Below are 17,115 nucleotides of genomic sequence, written 5' to 3'. Positions count from 1 at the left end.
CGCCGCCGCTGCCACCGCCTCAAGGCTCCCGGAAGCTGAGTCGCGGAATCTATTGCTTTGGCACGCTTCGCCACCGCCGTGTAGCCTTCTCTCTCACTCTCCGACGCTCTAAATACGCAGGAGTGAGAGGCAGAGAGAAAGGCATATTCCGTTTTATCCTATACTCGACTCTCGGGCTGAGATCGGCCAGATAAGGAGAGAACAAGACGCTGCCGCCGCCGTCGCGCGTCGAGCTTATAGTCATAACCCGACAATGTGGTCTATATAGTATTTCTCTCTGATAAAATCCCTGCTTTTCTCTTCGATTAAAATTGCGCGATATATTGAATTCCGATATGCACGTGAGTTTGTTAATCACTGTACACGCGGCAGTGGGTGTATTATCATCGTTGTTTACGATTATCTAGCGGATAGTATAATTTTCGCGTCATTACAGGGTGACAAATATTGCCGGGGGCTATCGGGAATAATGCGATTTTAGCGGCGCCGCATCGCAAATCGCAAACAGTCATCATTTTCTAGCGACGAGCTGCGTTTATCTTCTCTGCGATGATTCACGAGATAGAATCGCGCCGCTGTACTAGTTTAATTCTCGATTAACCGATTAAACGATCAGGCGTATACGAAACTTGTATTTTATCTCGTACAAACGCGATAAGAAAGTTCGAAAAAGAACCGCGTGTACTTAATCGCGGCGTGGAATATTATTATGCGCGAGTCCCAGAAACCGCGAAAAATAAACGAGCCCGGCCTCCTCACCGGCTCACTTATATGCCTCTGCTATTCATTACAGCCGAAAATTAATTTGCATAATACGTCCCGGTGTAGTGGAGCCTCATAAATAACAATTCTCCCGAACTACATATAGCCAGCTCCTTGTATAATAATCGCACGAAGGCGGCCCGAAACGCACATCGCGGCGGAGCGAAAGTTGAAATCGTCGGAGAGAGAGAGAGAGAGAGAGAGAGAGAGAGAGAGAGAGAGAGAGAGAGAGAGAGAGAGAGAGAGAGAGAGAGAGAGAGAGAGAAAAGAAGCGAGAAATCTGCATACACATAACATAATAAACGCGGCTAATTCAACTGCGCCGCTCGCGGCATCGATCAAGCGAAACAATTCCAAAATTTCTTCCCTGTGTGCTCGCATTCGTATATACGTACATATTTGAAGATAGGATCGGGGCCGTTCTCTCTCTCTCTCTCTCTCTCTCTCTCTCTCTCTCTCTCCCGTCGCAATTTCGCTGCAGTACTTTCTCCTTCCCCGCCTGCACATCGCGCACGAGTGATTTAGCGTTTAGTCGGCGGACGTGAATTAGCGAATTTCTTGCCGCTTCTTCGTGACTCCCCCACCTCCAGCAGCTGCGATGCATATTTCGCGCACGAAAAATTCAAGCTCGCGCATAGTGTCTACAAGGAGAGCTGCCGTTATAGAAAAATAACGCCTTACGTAACGAGAGGAAGGTACCTCTAATTTCTATATCCATCTCAGCTCCTTCTCTCCGAGGCTGCATTTCCTGACCTATTTTCCCGATTGGCGGCGCTTGCAAAAGCTCTCTCCCTCGTTTCGAATCTCCGCGCGAAGTTTCACTCTCAGACGCGAGCCAACCGACGCGGCTGCTCTTTTGCGCGAAAGAGAGAGGCGATAGTCACTTACAGAGAAATGGCCTCCTACTCGCGAGAAAAGGATTGAATCGGGATAGGGAAATTCTTCGGTTTTGGATAAGCCCGGATGACGAAGTGGCTGCAGCGTCGCTGCTGCTGCAGCTTCTCTCGTCGTAGTAGGAGTTTTTAAATATTCAGCTTTACTATGACAATATTTTTATTAGGTCAAGTGCTCATTTGAGTGAAAGTACAACTCGTCCTATATATTCGCCGCGGGAAACGAGCTAGTCTGCGCCGTCCTGATTTTTTTCCTTCGGCAGCTCTGCGAGACTGAGCCGCTCGCTCACAGCGCGCGAGGAAGTTTTAATGTACATTAACCCCCGCGTAAACAGGAGTAAGAAAGTCAGTTTCTTAATTTTTCACGCGATATAGTGTATAACGCGTCGGGGGAGCTTGCAGAATTTCAAGTTTCTGCGGACCTTACGCGCCTGAAAATATAATTCCGCGGAAGGGCACCCTGTTTTTTCCTAATTGGACAGGTGAGCAAAAAAAGAGGAAAAGACGAAGTTCGCCTCGCGACTCGAATGCAAATGATCAATTAACCAGTTGTAAATCAGCGCAACGAGAGGGAGGTCCTACCGTTTGGCAGCTGCGCCTTTGCGCGTCTCGATATTTATATCCGAGACACGTCCGGAATGCCTCCCGGGGAAAAATGTCGTCGAGAGGTAGCGATTGTTCCAGGGGCTGTTTCCTTAATAATGCAAAATTTTTCCGCCACTCCGGCGAGAATTCGCTCGCGATTTTACGCGCGCGAATACCTATCGCCCCTCGGATTTTTCTTGCAGCACTGCACACATGCACACAACAGGTGCGGAGTTTCTCTAGCTTTTTTATTAACCTCGTGTCGTATGCATCGCGCTTTCATCAGTAAACACGCTGTGCTGTGCACGTTGCGAAATAAAAACTAGATAAGAACGAGTGTCTGCGCACCTTTGCGCTCGTAATCTCGAGGAATAGTAATAGAGGCCGATCGGGAAGTTCCATAGTCTCGATTTTTCGACTTTTCCAACTCAGCTCGTCGTCCGGAAGATTAAACACTCGGGATAACTTCCGGCTATTCTACACGAATTTCAGCAGCAGTAGCACCTCTCGGAATGAGAGGAGAATAAAAAAGGAACTTAATCCTTCCCCGAGAGAGAGAGAGAGAGAGAGAGAGAGAGAGAGATTGATTGATTGATTGAAAACTTATTATTACCGGCAAGGCCCATCAGAACCGTATGCCGGGGTGCATATAAATGATACAATAATAAACTTTATAATATAACAAACAATTTACGCATGAAAGTAGAAAGTAGAAACCAATATATAAATATAGATGTATATACTATGCTTTCAATAGGAAAACAATGTTGCGCAAGATATAACAAATTATGATAGAAGTTTGAAATACTAACGTAGTTAACAACGAAGTGCTTAGGGCTACTTAAAGCGGTATTGATCACAATTTATCGGAGTGCTAATCACTAGTTAACAGTTGATTACTCGCTAATGCCAAACACTAGTTAACAGTTTAAAGCTCGATCTAATTAATTATTTAAGAGGTAGTCGAATAGGGCAACTTTGAATGAGGCAATAGATGGTTTCAGTCGAATGTTGCAGGGGAGAGAGAGAGAGAGAGAGAGAGAGAGAGAGAGAGAGAGAGAGAGAGAGAGAGAGAGAGAGCTAAGCCGTACGGTTGACTCAAACAATCCCTCGTTAACTTTCTCATCTCGCTAATGAAGTTCTCTCTCACTCCTCCTGCCGATCGATATCGCTCGCTTTTCAAAAGAGGAAATTACCTACACAGTCGCGCGTTTGAGCTTTACGAGCCTCATCGTAAAGAAAAAATGAAAAAATAAACGGCAGATTCATACACGCAGATATAGAAGACCTCGTCGTCGCTCGACGTTGACATCCGCGCATATACGTCAGGCCGTCGTGGGCTGTAATTTCTGCGTCCCGGCTCGGAAAAGAAGATATTTACATCCAAACCACGTTCGGAATGTTCTGGGAATTGCAAGAGGCGGCGGGCGCTTTGACTGCCTGGGAATAAAGAAAGCCGATGCTGGGGAGAAGGGCTGGCGAATTCTTTCCTCTCTCTCTCCGACAATTTCTTTCCTTCATGCCCTATTTCACCCGGAAAAGAATTCTTCCTGGACTATACCTACACTCACGCGCGGCTACGTAGACACAAATTGGCGTAATTTTATTAACGCACGAGTAACCGTTTCGCCGAGTCACCTTTTCTCTGTGTATACGTGTGCGCGAATGATTTACATTTAAATTTCCGCAAGTACTCGACGAGGGGCATTTGCAATTCGAATAAAAATCGCACTTCGGCAACTTTGCACGCGGGCATTTTTTCTCTCCCCGTCCAAGCGCGCGCGCGTGTGGCAGGAAGAAAGTTCTCTCAACCCTTCAACTCTCTCGAAATTGGTTCATCGATCAAACCGGCATGTGTCGTCGCGCGCGCGCGGGCGTATATACTTTTTCACCGCAAGTCGCGCGCGCTTTGCCCGAAAATCAATCGACTGTATATGTGTGTGACGTTAACGCGAGCATGTGTGGGTGAGATATTCCGAAAAATGAAAAACAAGAAGTATATAGGTGTATAAAGCTGGAGACGAAAAGCGTCGCGTGAAATCGAGTATTTCGCGCGGTAAACGTTTCCCGCGGCGGTGAAGCCCCCGACAATCGTTCGGAAACGCATCGGGTGAAATGTATTTCAGCGGAAAGCCGTCGACGCGATGGAAAATCTCGCGCGGCTGTCTCGCGCAATCTTCCTTCGCGTTCTTGCAAATCTACCGGATCCCATATAACGTTTTTTTCTCCCTCTTCTGTATAACGTATTTTCGCGAGGAGAAACAATAAAAAAAAAAAACGAAATTTCTTTCTCGCGCATTAAAAGTATACATCTATATCTCGCTTAGCTCTTAGAGGCAGAGAAAAGAGCGCGTTATAAATCCGCTCGAAAATATCTCCTTCCATCATCCTGACGTCCCAGACTCTCGACAGCCTGAGCTCTCCTCGCTGAAGGACAGCTCCTTACTTCTCTCTCTTTCTCAGAGTAAATCGCGCTTGCGCGGAGCTTTATGAAGATCCCGGAATTCTGATAATAGTGAAAATCCTCTCAGGCTGCGCAGGTACGACGAGAGCTGAGCGATGGCCGGAAAAGTTCGAAGCCCTATCCTCGCGCGCGTCCTTTATTAGATGCAGCTGCAGCTCCAGCTGAGAAGGAAAGTGAATAAAGATGTATATGCGAGAGGGCCAAGCTCACCGCTCGCGGTAAATGGAGCGGGTCGTTGCTGGTGGAAAAAAAGCTCTGATTCTCTCTCTCACGCGGCGAATGACTTAGAGAGGACTTTTTATACCTCCGCGCCAGGTGCCGAGGGAGAGCGCAATGAGTTTCTCACCCCTCTCCCCGGGAGAATTGGCCCATTCAGTCGGGCGATTTATCCGGACACTTTGGTTAATCATTTCGATTGTTCGCCCGGTCGTATATAAAGCGATGATGCTTTCATTTTTATCTCGGCCTCGAGATTCTTGTCCAGCTATAGCTCGCGCGAGTTATCATGGAGAATAAATGAAACGAATTATTTCAGATTAACGCGCGGACGAAACAAATACTTACCAGTCGATTGCTCTCTCTCTCTCTCTCTCTCTCTCTCTCTCTCTCTCTCTCTCTCTCTCGGCTCGATCGCGAAAAATTTTCAACGCGATGTATTTTCGCGATCGAGAGAGCGAGTAATGCGATTAAAAGCGGCTTCGCTGCGATGACCCCGCGCGGGAAAAATCCAATTTATCGCTCTCGTTCGCAGAGTATATTTTACGAATTAATACACGCGCGAAAAAGCGCGTGTTTATTCCGTTTGAAAAATCAATTGTTCGCGGGCGAATCCGCCGCAGCTGTGCAGAGAGGGAGAGCTGCAAAGTAGGCACAAGAGACTTGTTAGAGTCAAAGGCGGCCCTTTAATTAGCTTGAAATAAAGCCGCCGAGGCCCTCCGGTACATCGCGAAGTAAAACAGTCGCCCTTTGTCTTCTCTTTGTCCCGCTCTCTGTGTCCGACGGTAACAAAGGAGTACATAGTTATACACTCTACGTACCGAGTCGTATCAGTTTTTTCTTACGCCAGCGTTTTCTTCGACTCGATAGCACAAGTCGTAAAATAATTTACATGTTTTGCCGGCAGAGGCAGAATAGTCGGGCTGAAAAAATTTTATTGAAGCTAATAGCGCTCGCGGCTGTGGAAAAAAAGCGCACTTAATGTATGTAAATAACGAGCGGGCCTGGCGGCATTTGCATGTCCAAATACGGCTGTGTAGCTACACGTAATAATTCGCGCGCGATGCATCGACATGAAAGTCAAGTGGAAAGTTGCGCCGAAACGTGCGCCGCCGCGCGTTTTAGCTCTTAGGGCGAGTAAATTATATTTTTTTTTCGACTGCTCTCGGCAAATTAATCAAGAGAGACTTACGGTTGGTCTTTAGGATATATCACCGCAAATATAACCCGGTTGGAAAAAGGGATGCGGCGGCTGCAATGGAATTAAAAACTTTCCTCCGGTACTCGGCAGTGCGGGATCATATTCCGCGACGAGCGACGGCATGAATGAAACGATAAGACTCCCCGGTGTGTAGGTGGAGAGAGAGAGAGAGAGAGAGAGAGAGAGAGAGAGAGAGAGAGAGAGATCCTCTCAGGGTTGCATCCTCCCTCTCCCCTCGCGGCTCCGGCCAATCAATACGGCGGCGTCGAGAGCTTGCACTCGCCGAATTCTCTAGACCTCTCTCTCTCTCTTATTCTATTTATTTCGCGCTCCGCGTTTCTCCCTCTCGACATGTCTCTGCTCTCTACATCCGCTCGTATAGCTTTTTACTCGCCGCGGCCTTGTCTTCGAAGGCGAGCGCTAAATCACGGCAAATCGTCCGTATAATAACTCGGCCGGTATTTTAACTTTTGAATCCGTGCACGGCTGCAGGGTCAGTTTGATTCCCGCTGCTATACCGAATAAATCAAAATAGATCGATGAATCTTTGCCTCGTATTTGTCTGGCTTTTTCAACCGTATAACCCTTTGTTATCTCGTCCCTCTATTTATTCTTCTCCCTTTTGCCGCGGCCTTATCGTAGTACATACTACAACGCTGGCACAATAGATCGCGATCTTAAACTTCCCGCGGAGCAAGTAGGTTACAGGGCGCTTTTTTCGAAAATTCATCCCCGTCAGCGGCGCGTTTCCTCCGCCACACAGATCCCCTTTTATTTCGCTGCTCTTCCTCGACTGTCGTTCGACTCGAGTCACGTGGACCAATGCCTATCGCGCCGCCGCCGTCGGAGGGACGCGCTCGGCATCGTAATTTCGGCCCACGTGCGCTTTGGCACTCGAGCCAGTCGCTCACCAAGCGAATCTCTCTCTCTTGAGAGAGAAAAAAAAATACGGAGAAAAGGGAGGATGAAGAAGTCGGCCTCGTGTTATCTCGAGGAGAAGAGCGTCGAGTGCTCGAAGAAATCCTTGGAGGGAACGGCTTAAAGCGCTGCTAATTTCGACGGAGTGTATTTATTCCCGTCGAGGGCTCGCTGTAACGCTCGTATTTATAGCGGAATCACGGAATAAGAGAAAAATCGATTTTTCCAAGGCTGATGCCCACCCGGCGCGTGCATGTCGAGGAATAAATTATCCCGGAGAGAGGATTAATTCGCGCGATTGAGTTATCGCGACGCACGCTAACGAGATCGCGATCGCGCGATGTCAATAATAATAACAATAATATAACGAGAGTGAGCAGAATAGGTTTTGAAAAGCGAAATTCATGGCGTTGCAGGAGATCGCGGCGATCCTAATAAGCTTTCAGCGTCACGCAGAATGGCAGAGTCGGGAGGTGAAGGTGCGACCCAGGAGCGGCTCGATGCTGCTCTACTCGAGGAAGAAGGTCCGCTATCGACGGGACGGCTACTGCTGGAAGAAGCGAAAGGACGGCAAGACCACAAGGGAAGATCACATGAAGCTGAAGGTGCGCGGAATATTGATACTAACGATTCTGAATGCTGTACCGGATCCCTAAAACACTCGTGCTCGCACAGGTCCAGGGCGTGGAGTGCATCTACGGCTGCTACGTGCACTCGGCGATCCTGCCGACGTTCCACCGGCGCTGCTACTGGCTGCTGCAGAACCCGGACGTGGTGCTGGTGCACTACCTGAACGTGCCCTATCCGGACGGCGACGCCAAGCTCGCGGCTTTGCCGCCCTGTCTCGCTCTGCCGCCCGACAAGAAGGAGTGGACGCGCGACGAGCTGGCCTCGCAGCTCAGGCCGATGTTCCTCGGCGGCGACGAGGTCGATCCGGGAATCGGCCTCGGACCCGGCCACCCGAGCCAGCACCCCGTCGACATGATCGTCTCCCAGCTGCTGGATAGGCAGAGGGCCAGCGCCGTCAACTCGAGCGCGGCAGCCCAGCTCGCGCCGAGGAGGCTCACACCCGACAATCAGGTCTCTTCGACTACCGGAGGTCAACAGCCGAGCACGACGGCCTCGACCACTCCGCGGGTTTACTCGAGACATTCCCACTCGACTCAGGGCCAGCAGCCGGCTCCGCTAGTTTTAAGTTTGCAACAGATCCAGGGCGGCGGCGGCCTTCTCATACTCAACAGTCAGCCATATCATCACCAGCAGCAGCAGCAGCAGCAGCAGCAGGTCCAGCAACAGCAAGCGCAGAGCCAACAGCAGCAGCAGAGTCAGAACCAGCAGGTGGAGATGCAGCAAGTGACGGATCAACAGCAGCAACACGTCGTGCAGCAGCAGACCAGCGTCGATCGCGAGCAGCAGACGCAGCAGCAGCAGCAGCAGCACGAGATCGACTCCAAGGACCCTAGTCACGGGTACGTATCATCCGCCTGTATCCAAACGCACCAAGTTCAAAACTTTCGCTACGTCGATCCACAGAACCGGCATCGCGTCCGACTGCTCGGGCTCGCAGCAGTCGGCGGTCGTGGCCGACTTCGTGGAGACGCTGGACTTGAGCCAGGAGGACATCCAGCGCACGCTGTCGGCGAACATGGTGCACCCATCGCCGTCGCCCTCGCCGGCCGACAACAGCATCATCAATCCGATGGACTTCATCGACTCGACGGACGACGTGCTGGTGAACCTCGACGCTTTCGACATGTTCAGCGACCTGCCGGAGCTGCACGACTTCGAGGCCGCGGCTAACGAGGCCGAGAGCAACCACAAGACTGATAGTAGCGTGCGGATCAGCCCCCCCGAGAGCGCCGAGCCCGGACACGGCTGCCACCCGACCGCTCCCGTCCACATCGCCGAGTACAGCCCCGAGTGGAGCTACACCGAGGGCGGCGTCAAGGCACGTTGTATAATTATATGTTTCGCGCTCGCGGTGAGTTATTACGCGCGGAAAACAATTTGCAAGAGATCGTAATGCGCGCATTAGTCTGCCGCCGCGGTGGTAATTATCGGCAACTCGATGATTAACGGCCGCTCGTTAATTTCGTTAAAGCCGGCCATTTTCGACTTTCTTTCGACGGCGCTGTACGTTATCGGCCCCGCGCTGCTCTCGTTACACGCGCGAGTAAATTCCAGCTACATGTTATACGGCCCATTCGTAACCTCTAATATACCTCTAACCCTCTTCGAATTTGTCGTCCGTGTCGACGATCGGAAGAAAAATTAAATCCAAAAAACGACGACAGGTGCTGGTGGCGGGGCCGTGGACGGGCGGCGCTTCGCAGTCCTACTCGATCCTGTTCGACGGCGAGCCGGTGGAGGCCTGTCTCGTGCAGCCGGGGGTGTTGCGCTGCAGGTGTCCGGCGCACGCGGCGGGGGTCGCCTCGCTGCAGGTCGCCTGCGACGGCTTCGTCGTCTCGGACAGCGTCGCCTTCGAGTACCGCAGGCCGCCCCAGAGCGAACCTAGTCCCGAGAAGGCTCTGCTCGATCGACTGGCCGACGTTGAGACCAGGCTCCAGGGACCAGGGCCACCCTCGCCGGCCGCGCATCTCGAGGAGAGGCTCGTCGCCTACTGTCAGGTAATTTCTCATTTCTCAGCGTTTAGCCAGCTGAATCATCCTGTAACAAAATTTTCGATTAATTTTCCCAGGACGCGGTGGTGAGACCCTGGCGCACCGGCGCGGAGCCCCTGCAGTCCGGCGGGCCAACGCTGCTGCACCTGGCGGCGGGTCTGGGCTACTCCCGACTGGCCTGCGCGCTGCTGCACTGGCGCGCCGAGAACCCCAGCAGTGTGCTGGACGCCGAGGTGGACGCGCTGAGGCAGGACGCCGCAGGTCTGACGCCGCTAGCCTGGGCCTGCGCCGCTGGACACGCCGACACCGCGAGGATCCTCTACCGGTGAGGCCACACTGCCTTGGCGGCTTCTACATCTGGTCGGGGATTTTTTTCCTTTCGGAGCAGCAGAGGCTTTCCTTCGAGCTATGGGTTGTCGAAAGCGTGAATACTCGAGTTACGATTTCGATAGCCGGCTGTAACTGGAGAACGGCCAACCGGCAACAAGTTCACACCGGTAATTACGTACCAATGCGGCCGCTCGAAGGCGAAACCTCTGCGCTTCTCCGAAACTGCTTTCGATATAGACGAAGACACGAGTTCGAAACCAGTCGGTCGACTCCGCCTTTTGTCACACACACTTGCCGATCGCAGAGAACGATAAAAGAAGGTCGAGCGCAAAAAGGCTGATGATGAGAAAATGGGAAAGGCAAGCGCGCGCAAGTGGCATGACAAAAGTGCCGACGCAGAGAGTGCCGCGATGATGATGATGATGATGATGATGATGACTAGCGGGCAGAGAGCAGAGAGCAGCTAAAAAAAAGGGTTTTTCTCTTTTCTGTCTGGTTTGTCGTAGATGGAATGCGATGGCGCTGCGCGTGCGAGATTGTCAGAACAGGAGCGCGACCGAGCTCGCCGCGGAGAACGGCCACACGCTTATCGCCGAAGAGCTGAATCGCTTGGAAGCTCGCCGGCAAGACGAGAGGCTCTTCTTGAGACCGGCCAGCCCGAGCCCTAGGAGGCCTTCCCAAGACAGCGGTCTCGATCTGGCTCTCTGTTAGTTCTCGTTCATTTTATTATTTTTTTCTTTCTTCTTCTCTCTGTGTATTTATTATTAATCTTTTGTGTTTAACCACCACCTCCTTGACTTTTTTTCTCTCTCCGGCGCGGTGTACGCCTCTGCTGTTCAACAGAAGGGCGTGTACACACTCTCCGTATCTATCTTTGCGTTCTGTGTGTACACTATATCATTGTTATTTTTTTGAGATTCTCTGCTGGTGCAGTTTATGGTTTACAGGAAAAGCGACGATCGTAATCGCTGTTCCTGCGCACTCGGTTTCTGTCGATCCTTGCGAACAAATCAGTACCATCAGAGACTCTAAGCGTATAAAAGCTAGTCACACTCGCTCCCTCGACCCGTGTCTAGAAATAACGTAAGATCAAGTAGTAGTTATGCCTCTATGCTAAAGTAGCTCGCTGTATTCCATTACGTATTCGAGTATATCGTATAGAGCCCTCGGCGCACTATAATTTTTTCCCCCGATGATCGGACTCTCGATCTTCCAATAAGAAAGGAAAAAAAAAATAAAACCCAAACTACGCAGGTGGCTCGCCGCTCCTGGACAATATGGAGCTGCTGCAGGACGACGATTCGTCGTTGGGCCTCGGCCAGCAGGGCATGGATAGCTGCCCTAGTCCCCCGGAGTCCGTAGGTCCGTACCTAATCTCTCTGTCTCGCCCGAATTGCTCTGTTCTTTAACTCTGTGTGTGTTATTACATGTGTACATTATTGCTGTGCTGTTTGTTTGTTTGCCTGCGATCTGACTATGTACCTCTCTCTATCTCGCACTAACACACGTAAATTCTTCTCTCTGCAATAATACAAAGAGTGTGTATCTTTCTCTCTCTCTATACATATATCTATATGTGGAAGAAGCACGTGTATACTCTTATCAGCTGTGGAGTGGCTATATGTATAGTAGAGCCGTCGGTAGTCGGTAATATCTCAAGCTCGAATGAAAGCAGCGACAGGAGCTAGCATCCATATTAATGGCGAGACGAGACAACGACGCGAATCTTGGTCTCTCTCTCTCTATCTATCTCACTAAGTGTGTGTGTGTGTGTGTGTGTGTGTGTGTTTTAGCACTGTGATTAATGCGCGGGCCTAAGATTTAGCACTATACCGAGAGAGAGAAAGCCCAGCAGCAGTAGCAGCTTGTGTGTGGTTCGGTGTTGCTTGGCCTTGGTAAGCTCTACGTCTTGGTCTTAGCATTGATTGATATATATATACGTACTCGTGCGTGACACCGAACGTCTCGGCTCTACATTATCGCTGCCGGGGCAGCGGAATGGCTCCGGCATTCACGTCGTCCGTCCGTCCGTCCGTCGCTCTCAAAGCCTCGCTCCTTCCATGTATACACCAGCTACGTACACGTGTAAAGCTCTTATCCAGCTCCTACTGTCCCCGTTACTGCCACTGGCGCGGACGTAACACACATGACCCGCGTCACTTCGGACCAGTCAATTAAGGATTTTCCTGTGTCCTACACTCCTCGCCTGTACTGCTTTCCTTGTTTCTACTGCATTATAGACTGCGATTGAGTGTTGAATGACTGTGCAGGTGTGTATGTTGTATTATTGCGCGACACAGGAGCAGCTGATCTGGGGGACCTGCAGCGAATTCGATGTTGTGTGATGTTCAGTGTTTCATAGATGTGTTTTACATCCCACGTATCGAGACGAGTCGCGCTTTTGTATACCCTCCCTATATACTATTACATTATTACAATCATATATACATATAATCTCTGTTGTCAATCGATGTGCGTGTTTGCATCAAAAGCACGTGTCGCGTTGTGCGAGAGGATCAGGAGTTGTGCGAGTTCGGCTAGGCAACTGATTGCTTGTTTGTAGGGGAGGAGGATGCGAGGGTCTTGACCTTGGCCGAGCAAATTATAGCCGCTCTGCCCGAGAGGATCAAGAGAGAGCAATGTGACCCCCCGTCTCCGTCCTCGCCACCGCCGCCACCGCCGTTGCCGCCACTCGAGGATGCCTTGATGGAGCAAATGGTGAGAGCGCTCGACTTGTAAATCTCGTTATACATGACCGATAAACTAAACCGAGATCGTTATTCCAGCCATTAGACAGCGGCGAGCTGTTCGACTCGTACCGCGAGTGCAGTGGCGGCGCGGCCTCCGTCTCCGACGCGGACGCTGAGGCCTCGCCCTCCTCGCCGTCCAGCAGCTGCCTGACTCCTGACTCGCCCTCGCCACCCCCGACCACGGCCGACTTCTGCGACTTCCTCCAGCTCCAGCTTCAGCTGGACAACGGCGCCGGTAGCAGCAACTGCTCGACCGACAAGATCATAGGTAGCGCCGCCATCGCCGCCAGCAACGGCTCCCAGCAGCAGCAGCAGTCCGAGGGCGAAGCCGATCTCAGCAGGCTGACCCTCTCGGATCGGGAGCAGAGGGAGCTCTACCAAGCCGCCAGGATGATCCAGAAGGCTTACAGGAGCTACAAGGGCAGGCAGAGGCAGGAGGAGGCCGAGAGACACGCGGCCGTGCTCATCCAGCAGTATTATCGGCGGCACAAGCAGTACGCTTATCACAGGTGGGCGTCTTGTATAATTCACGACACACACGCGAACGATCGGCATCCCTCGTCGTGTAATATTCCGCGGCGATGAAAAGTAGATCTAATTTCGGCATAACTCGCTCTCTCGGCAAAAATTGAGCCGAGGTAATTACGAGGCTTGGTATATACTTGTATACGCGGCTGATAAAATCAGAAAACGATGAGCAAGTAGTAGAAGCCGCGGAAGATGGGAAATAAAGTAAAGTGGGAATCCGGCGCGCGATAAAAAGCTCTTAAAAATATCGGCCTCTGAAACTTGCCCGAGTTTGTAAGAGGGTCAACAATATATAACTCCGTCGCGATAATTACTCATAATCGAACAATGCAGCGCGCAAGACTCTCTCCCGTTTAATATACACGGCCGCGCGAGATCATCAGTTATTCGAACGAGTCTCTCTCTCTCTCTCTCTCTCCCTCGAAATAAGTCACGATTATACGATGTAGCGTGCTCCGAGTTAACGATCCGACGGCGCTGCTGCGGCGCCTCTACGTATAACCGAGGGCCTATACGCGAGTGAAAGAGAGAGAGAGAGAGAGAAAGAGTAGAGTCTAGTCCGGCGTTGAACTTTTAATTGCCATCGTAAATAATTCGGAAACTTTGCGGGGACTTGCTTCGTCGTTTCTTGCCCGCGACGGGCCGAATACGAAATTAAGCTGGCATTAAATTAATACGACTTTCGGTGCAGCCCTGAGAGAGAGGAGAAGATTCGTCTTCCGCGTGCGGCTGCTGCTCGTTGTTGCGCGAAATGAAACGCGGGCCGCCTGTCTGCTTAGCGCCTTGGCTTTTCTTCGCCTTTGTTTTGGCCGCCGCCGCCGCCGAGGGAATCGGCTGATGTATCGTCGGCGGCGACGGCGGCGGCCTTTCATGGAAATTAATCGCGCCCGTAATCATCAGCCAATTGGGATAAATTATTGAAGTTTCTCGCGTGGCTTTCTTCTTAGGCAAGCGACCAAGGCCGCGATGGTGATCCAGAGCAACTACAGGAACTACCGATCGAGGCCTGGATCGGCGACCAGTGCCAGACAGCAGGCGGTACACCAACAAGCGGCACATCAGGCTGCAAGGAAGATCCAGCAGTTTATGCGGCAATCAAAAATCAAGTGAGTTTTTTCTTCTATCTTGTGCTTGGTATATATTTTACTAACGTACGTATAAGTATTTCTCTAATTCAACTAACACACTAACCTCTCGTTTCTCCCCATCTATCATCGCAGCCTGTCATGGGACGACTCGCGACCGGTGAGTATAAGAATCACGTAGTACTGCACGTCAGTTAGTGTGTAACTCGCGATTGTAGTAGCTGTGTACTAAACGAAAAACAGCAGCTGATGATAATAACAGCTCTCTCTCTCTCTCTCTCTCTCTCTCTCTCTCTCTCTCTCTCTCTCTCTGTCTCGGGAGAAGCAAAAAAGAAACACGTGCCACGGGAGAGAATGCCAGATAGCCGTAAGTCACGTATCGCGTGGTGCTTAAAATTACGTTCCATCTCTCGCCGATCTGCACGGAAATAATATCGCACGAACACACACACACACACAGCCTCGGCGGAAATTCGCCGCGCTCGGAAGTACCGAAGAAAAAGAAGCTAATTCGGCTTTTTCGTTGAATTTCAATCGAGCTGCTCCTGTGCACCACCGGTTCTTGCGCCAATTTCGTGTACTCTTTTATATATACGTGTACATCGGGATCGATAAATCTCGAATCAGACGATTATATGTACTAAAGCGAAGGCGCACGTGTCTCTGTTGACAGACTGCAGAACGCCAGGGCCGTCGCAAGCGCGAGCGGGAGGCAAGCGGTCCAGCCGGGCACTTCCAGGGTGGCTGCTGTCCCCCCAAGCTCGCACTCATCTAGCCCAGGTGCCAGCCTGGCAGCCGGCAACTGTCCCGAGCCGACCTAGTCAACTGCCAGCCGCACCATCAACTTCACCAGGACATCCTCGAGCTATCATCGGCCATGCGCAGGCAAACCGCTGCCGGGCGCACTTAGCCGTAGATTCTCCAAAGCTCTTATGCTCTTCCCAGCGCGTGCAGCTCTCGCTCTCTGATGATCGATCGATTGTGACTCTATTATGCGATACCGATTCTGGAGTATAACGATTCAGCTTACACGATTTTTCTTCGTACTATCCGCTCGCAGGCTGCAGATATGCACCTTTCGCCCCGCTCGCATCCCCCGACTACTCTTATCAATATTTTTCTATAAACGAAAGTGCAGCAAGGTGTAGGTGTAGGTTATTATCAACTTTTGTCGGCGATCGCCAAAAGTTCCTTTTTATAAAACGACGACGACGACGATGTAGAAGAAAAAAAAAAGACAAAGGAAGAGACTCGCGCCGTAGAGGAGGCGCGATTTGTTATTGATTGTATTCTTTAAGTAGTTAGGTGTACGATATGCGCGTGAGCGTATAGTACAGCGTAATCGAGTACCTGAAAAAAATTTAGTCACTTGGAGGAGCAGGAGGACGTCGCGCGCCAGTCGCGTTGACGCGTGTAATTCTTTTCGTATACACTGCACACACACACTTGCACCGTCTATCTCTCTTTCTCACGACATAGTTTCTTTTTTCACGTTGATACACACACATCTCACTTTCTCGTATAGAGCGATAGCGTCGCTTCTCGTACAAGGCTAAATTCGCAGAAATCTTAATCTCTCTCTCTCTCTCTCTCTCTCTCTCTCTCTCTCTCTCTCTCTCTCTCTCTCTCTCTCTCTCTCAAAGCTTTATAATCGAGCTCATCGAAAGCCGTGTAGATTATTATAGCGCGCACTTTTGTAATAACTCGACAAAGGAGATTTAACAAAATAATGTAGATAACTCAGAGATGTAAGCGGTTTGCGAGTCGAGACACACGCAGAGAGCGAGGCGACGGCAGTGAGTCCTGCGCATGGGGCGAAAGATCCACCACTGTTGCGAGTCTTTTGTACAATTATGATTTTCTTGTCTTTCGTGGCTCGTTTGCGTATACGATTTTAAGCCGAGCTCTGGATAGTTGTTTTCTTCTTCTTTTCTATACTTCGATCCAGTGTCGTCGAGCCGTATTGTATACGGCGCTTTATTATGTAAATGATACGTTTCTTTTTTACGTCCATGCATCTATATACGTGCGTTTATCCGATATAATGCAGTTGGCATTGTACGATAGTTTTTAACCGTTATCTTAGCGTACGATTATACTTTAAGCGTTTATTATACATTGTTCGATTGTTGAAATTCAAAGAGCGATTTATCTATGTATATTTCGTTACTGTGTGTTACAAAGATTTGCGGTGCGTCCTCGTGACACACCACGAGGGTCTTATAAAAGAGATGAGAAGCATAAAGTATTTTTTTTCGTTTCTAGTTGTAACGTATATAAGACCGCGAGCTAGAGAACGGGAAAATTGTCGCTTTCGTACTCTTTACCTCTGGCGAGAGTGTGATACACGAGCTAACGGCGAGCGTTCGGTATAAGAAAAAAGAAAAAGTTTACTAGTACACTCACGCGGTTCAGTGCTGCTGATGACAATTCAACCTCTGTACAGGAGCTATTTTCAGTATATAAAAATAATGACTTTCGATAATTCAAGTGCTTACGTGTAGATGAAAAGAATCCCGCGCTGTTAAACCGGCAAAAAATTTCTTACATAATGTAATATTATATAGTTGGAAGAAAGAACAATGCACGAACCGCCGCGAGCTCATCCTTTTTTACTGCGCGCGACTTTAGAGGCGGCGAGGGGGTCGCATCACGCGAATATACAAAAATCGTCCATTTCGCCTGTGTATGTACTTTTAAGAGATCATTTCCTTAGTTCGGTATATGATATATCTGCGTTATTGATTTCTATGAGAAATACA

The 17,115-nt window shown here is 50.2% G+C and overlaps 1 protein-coding gene across 7 annotated transcripts in view; it reads left to right on the top strand.

Annotated features, from left to right (window-relative positions):
• The window catches only part of LOC100120371 (calmodulin-binding transcription activator 2), a 52,778-nt gene extending 36,050 nt beyond the window's left edge, over positions 1-16,728 (top strand). For 4 of the 7 annotated variants that reach the window (XM_031927478.2, XM_016983716.3, XM_031927479.2 and 1 more), the window contains 11 exons: positions 7,456-7,644; positions 7,715-8,508; positions 8,573-8,987; positions 9,334-9,666; positions 9,738-9,985; positions 10,497-10,696; positions 11,245-11,352; positions 12,554-12,708; positions 12,777-13,249; positions 14,216-14,374; positions 15,027-16,728. In XM_031927478.2, coding sequence (XP_031783338.1) covers positions 7,456-7,644; positions 7,715-8,508; positions 8,573-8,987; positions 9,334-9,666; positions 9,738-9,985; positions 10,497-10,696; positions 11,245-11,352; positions 12,554-12,708; positions 12,777-13,249; positions 14,216-14,374; positions 15,027-15,174 — 3,222 coding nt within the window. In that variant the 3' untranslated portion in view covers positions 15,175-16,728. Of the gene's footprint in view, positions 1-7,455; positions 7,645-7,714; positions 8,509-8,572; positions 8,988-9,333; positions 9,667-9,737; positions 9,986-10,496; positions 10,697-11,244; positions 11,353-12,553; positions 12,709-12,776; positions 13,250-14,215; positions 14,375-14,488; positions 14,514-15,026 lie in introns of all 7 variants that reach the window. The other 3 variants (XM_031927480.2, XM_016983715.3, XM_031927481.2) reach the window with 3 other exon arrangements.
• Positions 16,729-17,115: the final 387 nt, after the last annotated feature.

Source organism: Nasonia vitripennis, chromosome 3, assembly GCF_009193385.2.
Source record: "Nasonia vitripennis strain AsymCx chromosome 3, Nvit_psr_1.1, whole genome shotgun sequence".
Taxonomy (NCBI): domain Eukaryota; kingdom Metazoa; phylum Arthropoda; class Insecta; order Hymenoptera; family Pteromalidae; genus Nasonia; species Nasonia vitripennis.
Note: the sequence above shows the minus strand (reverse complement) of the source record. Positions and strands in the feature narration are given on the sequence as shown.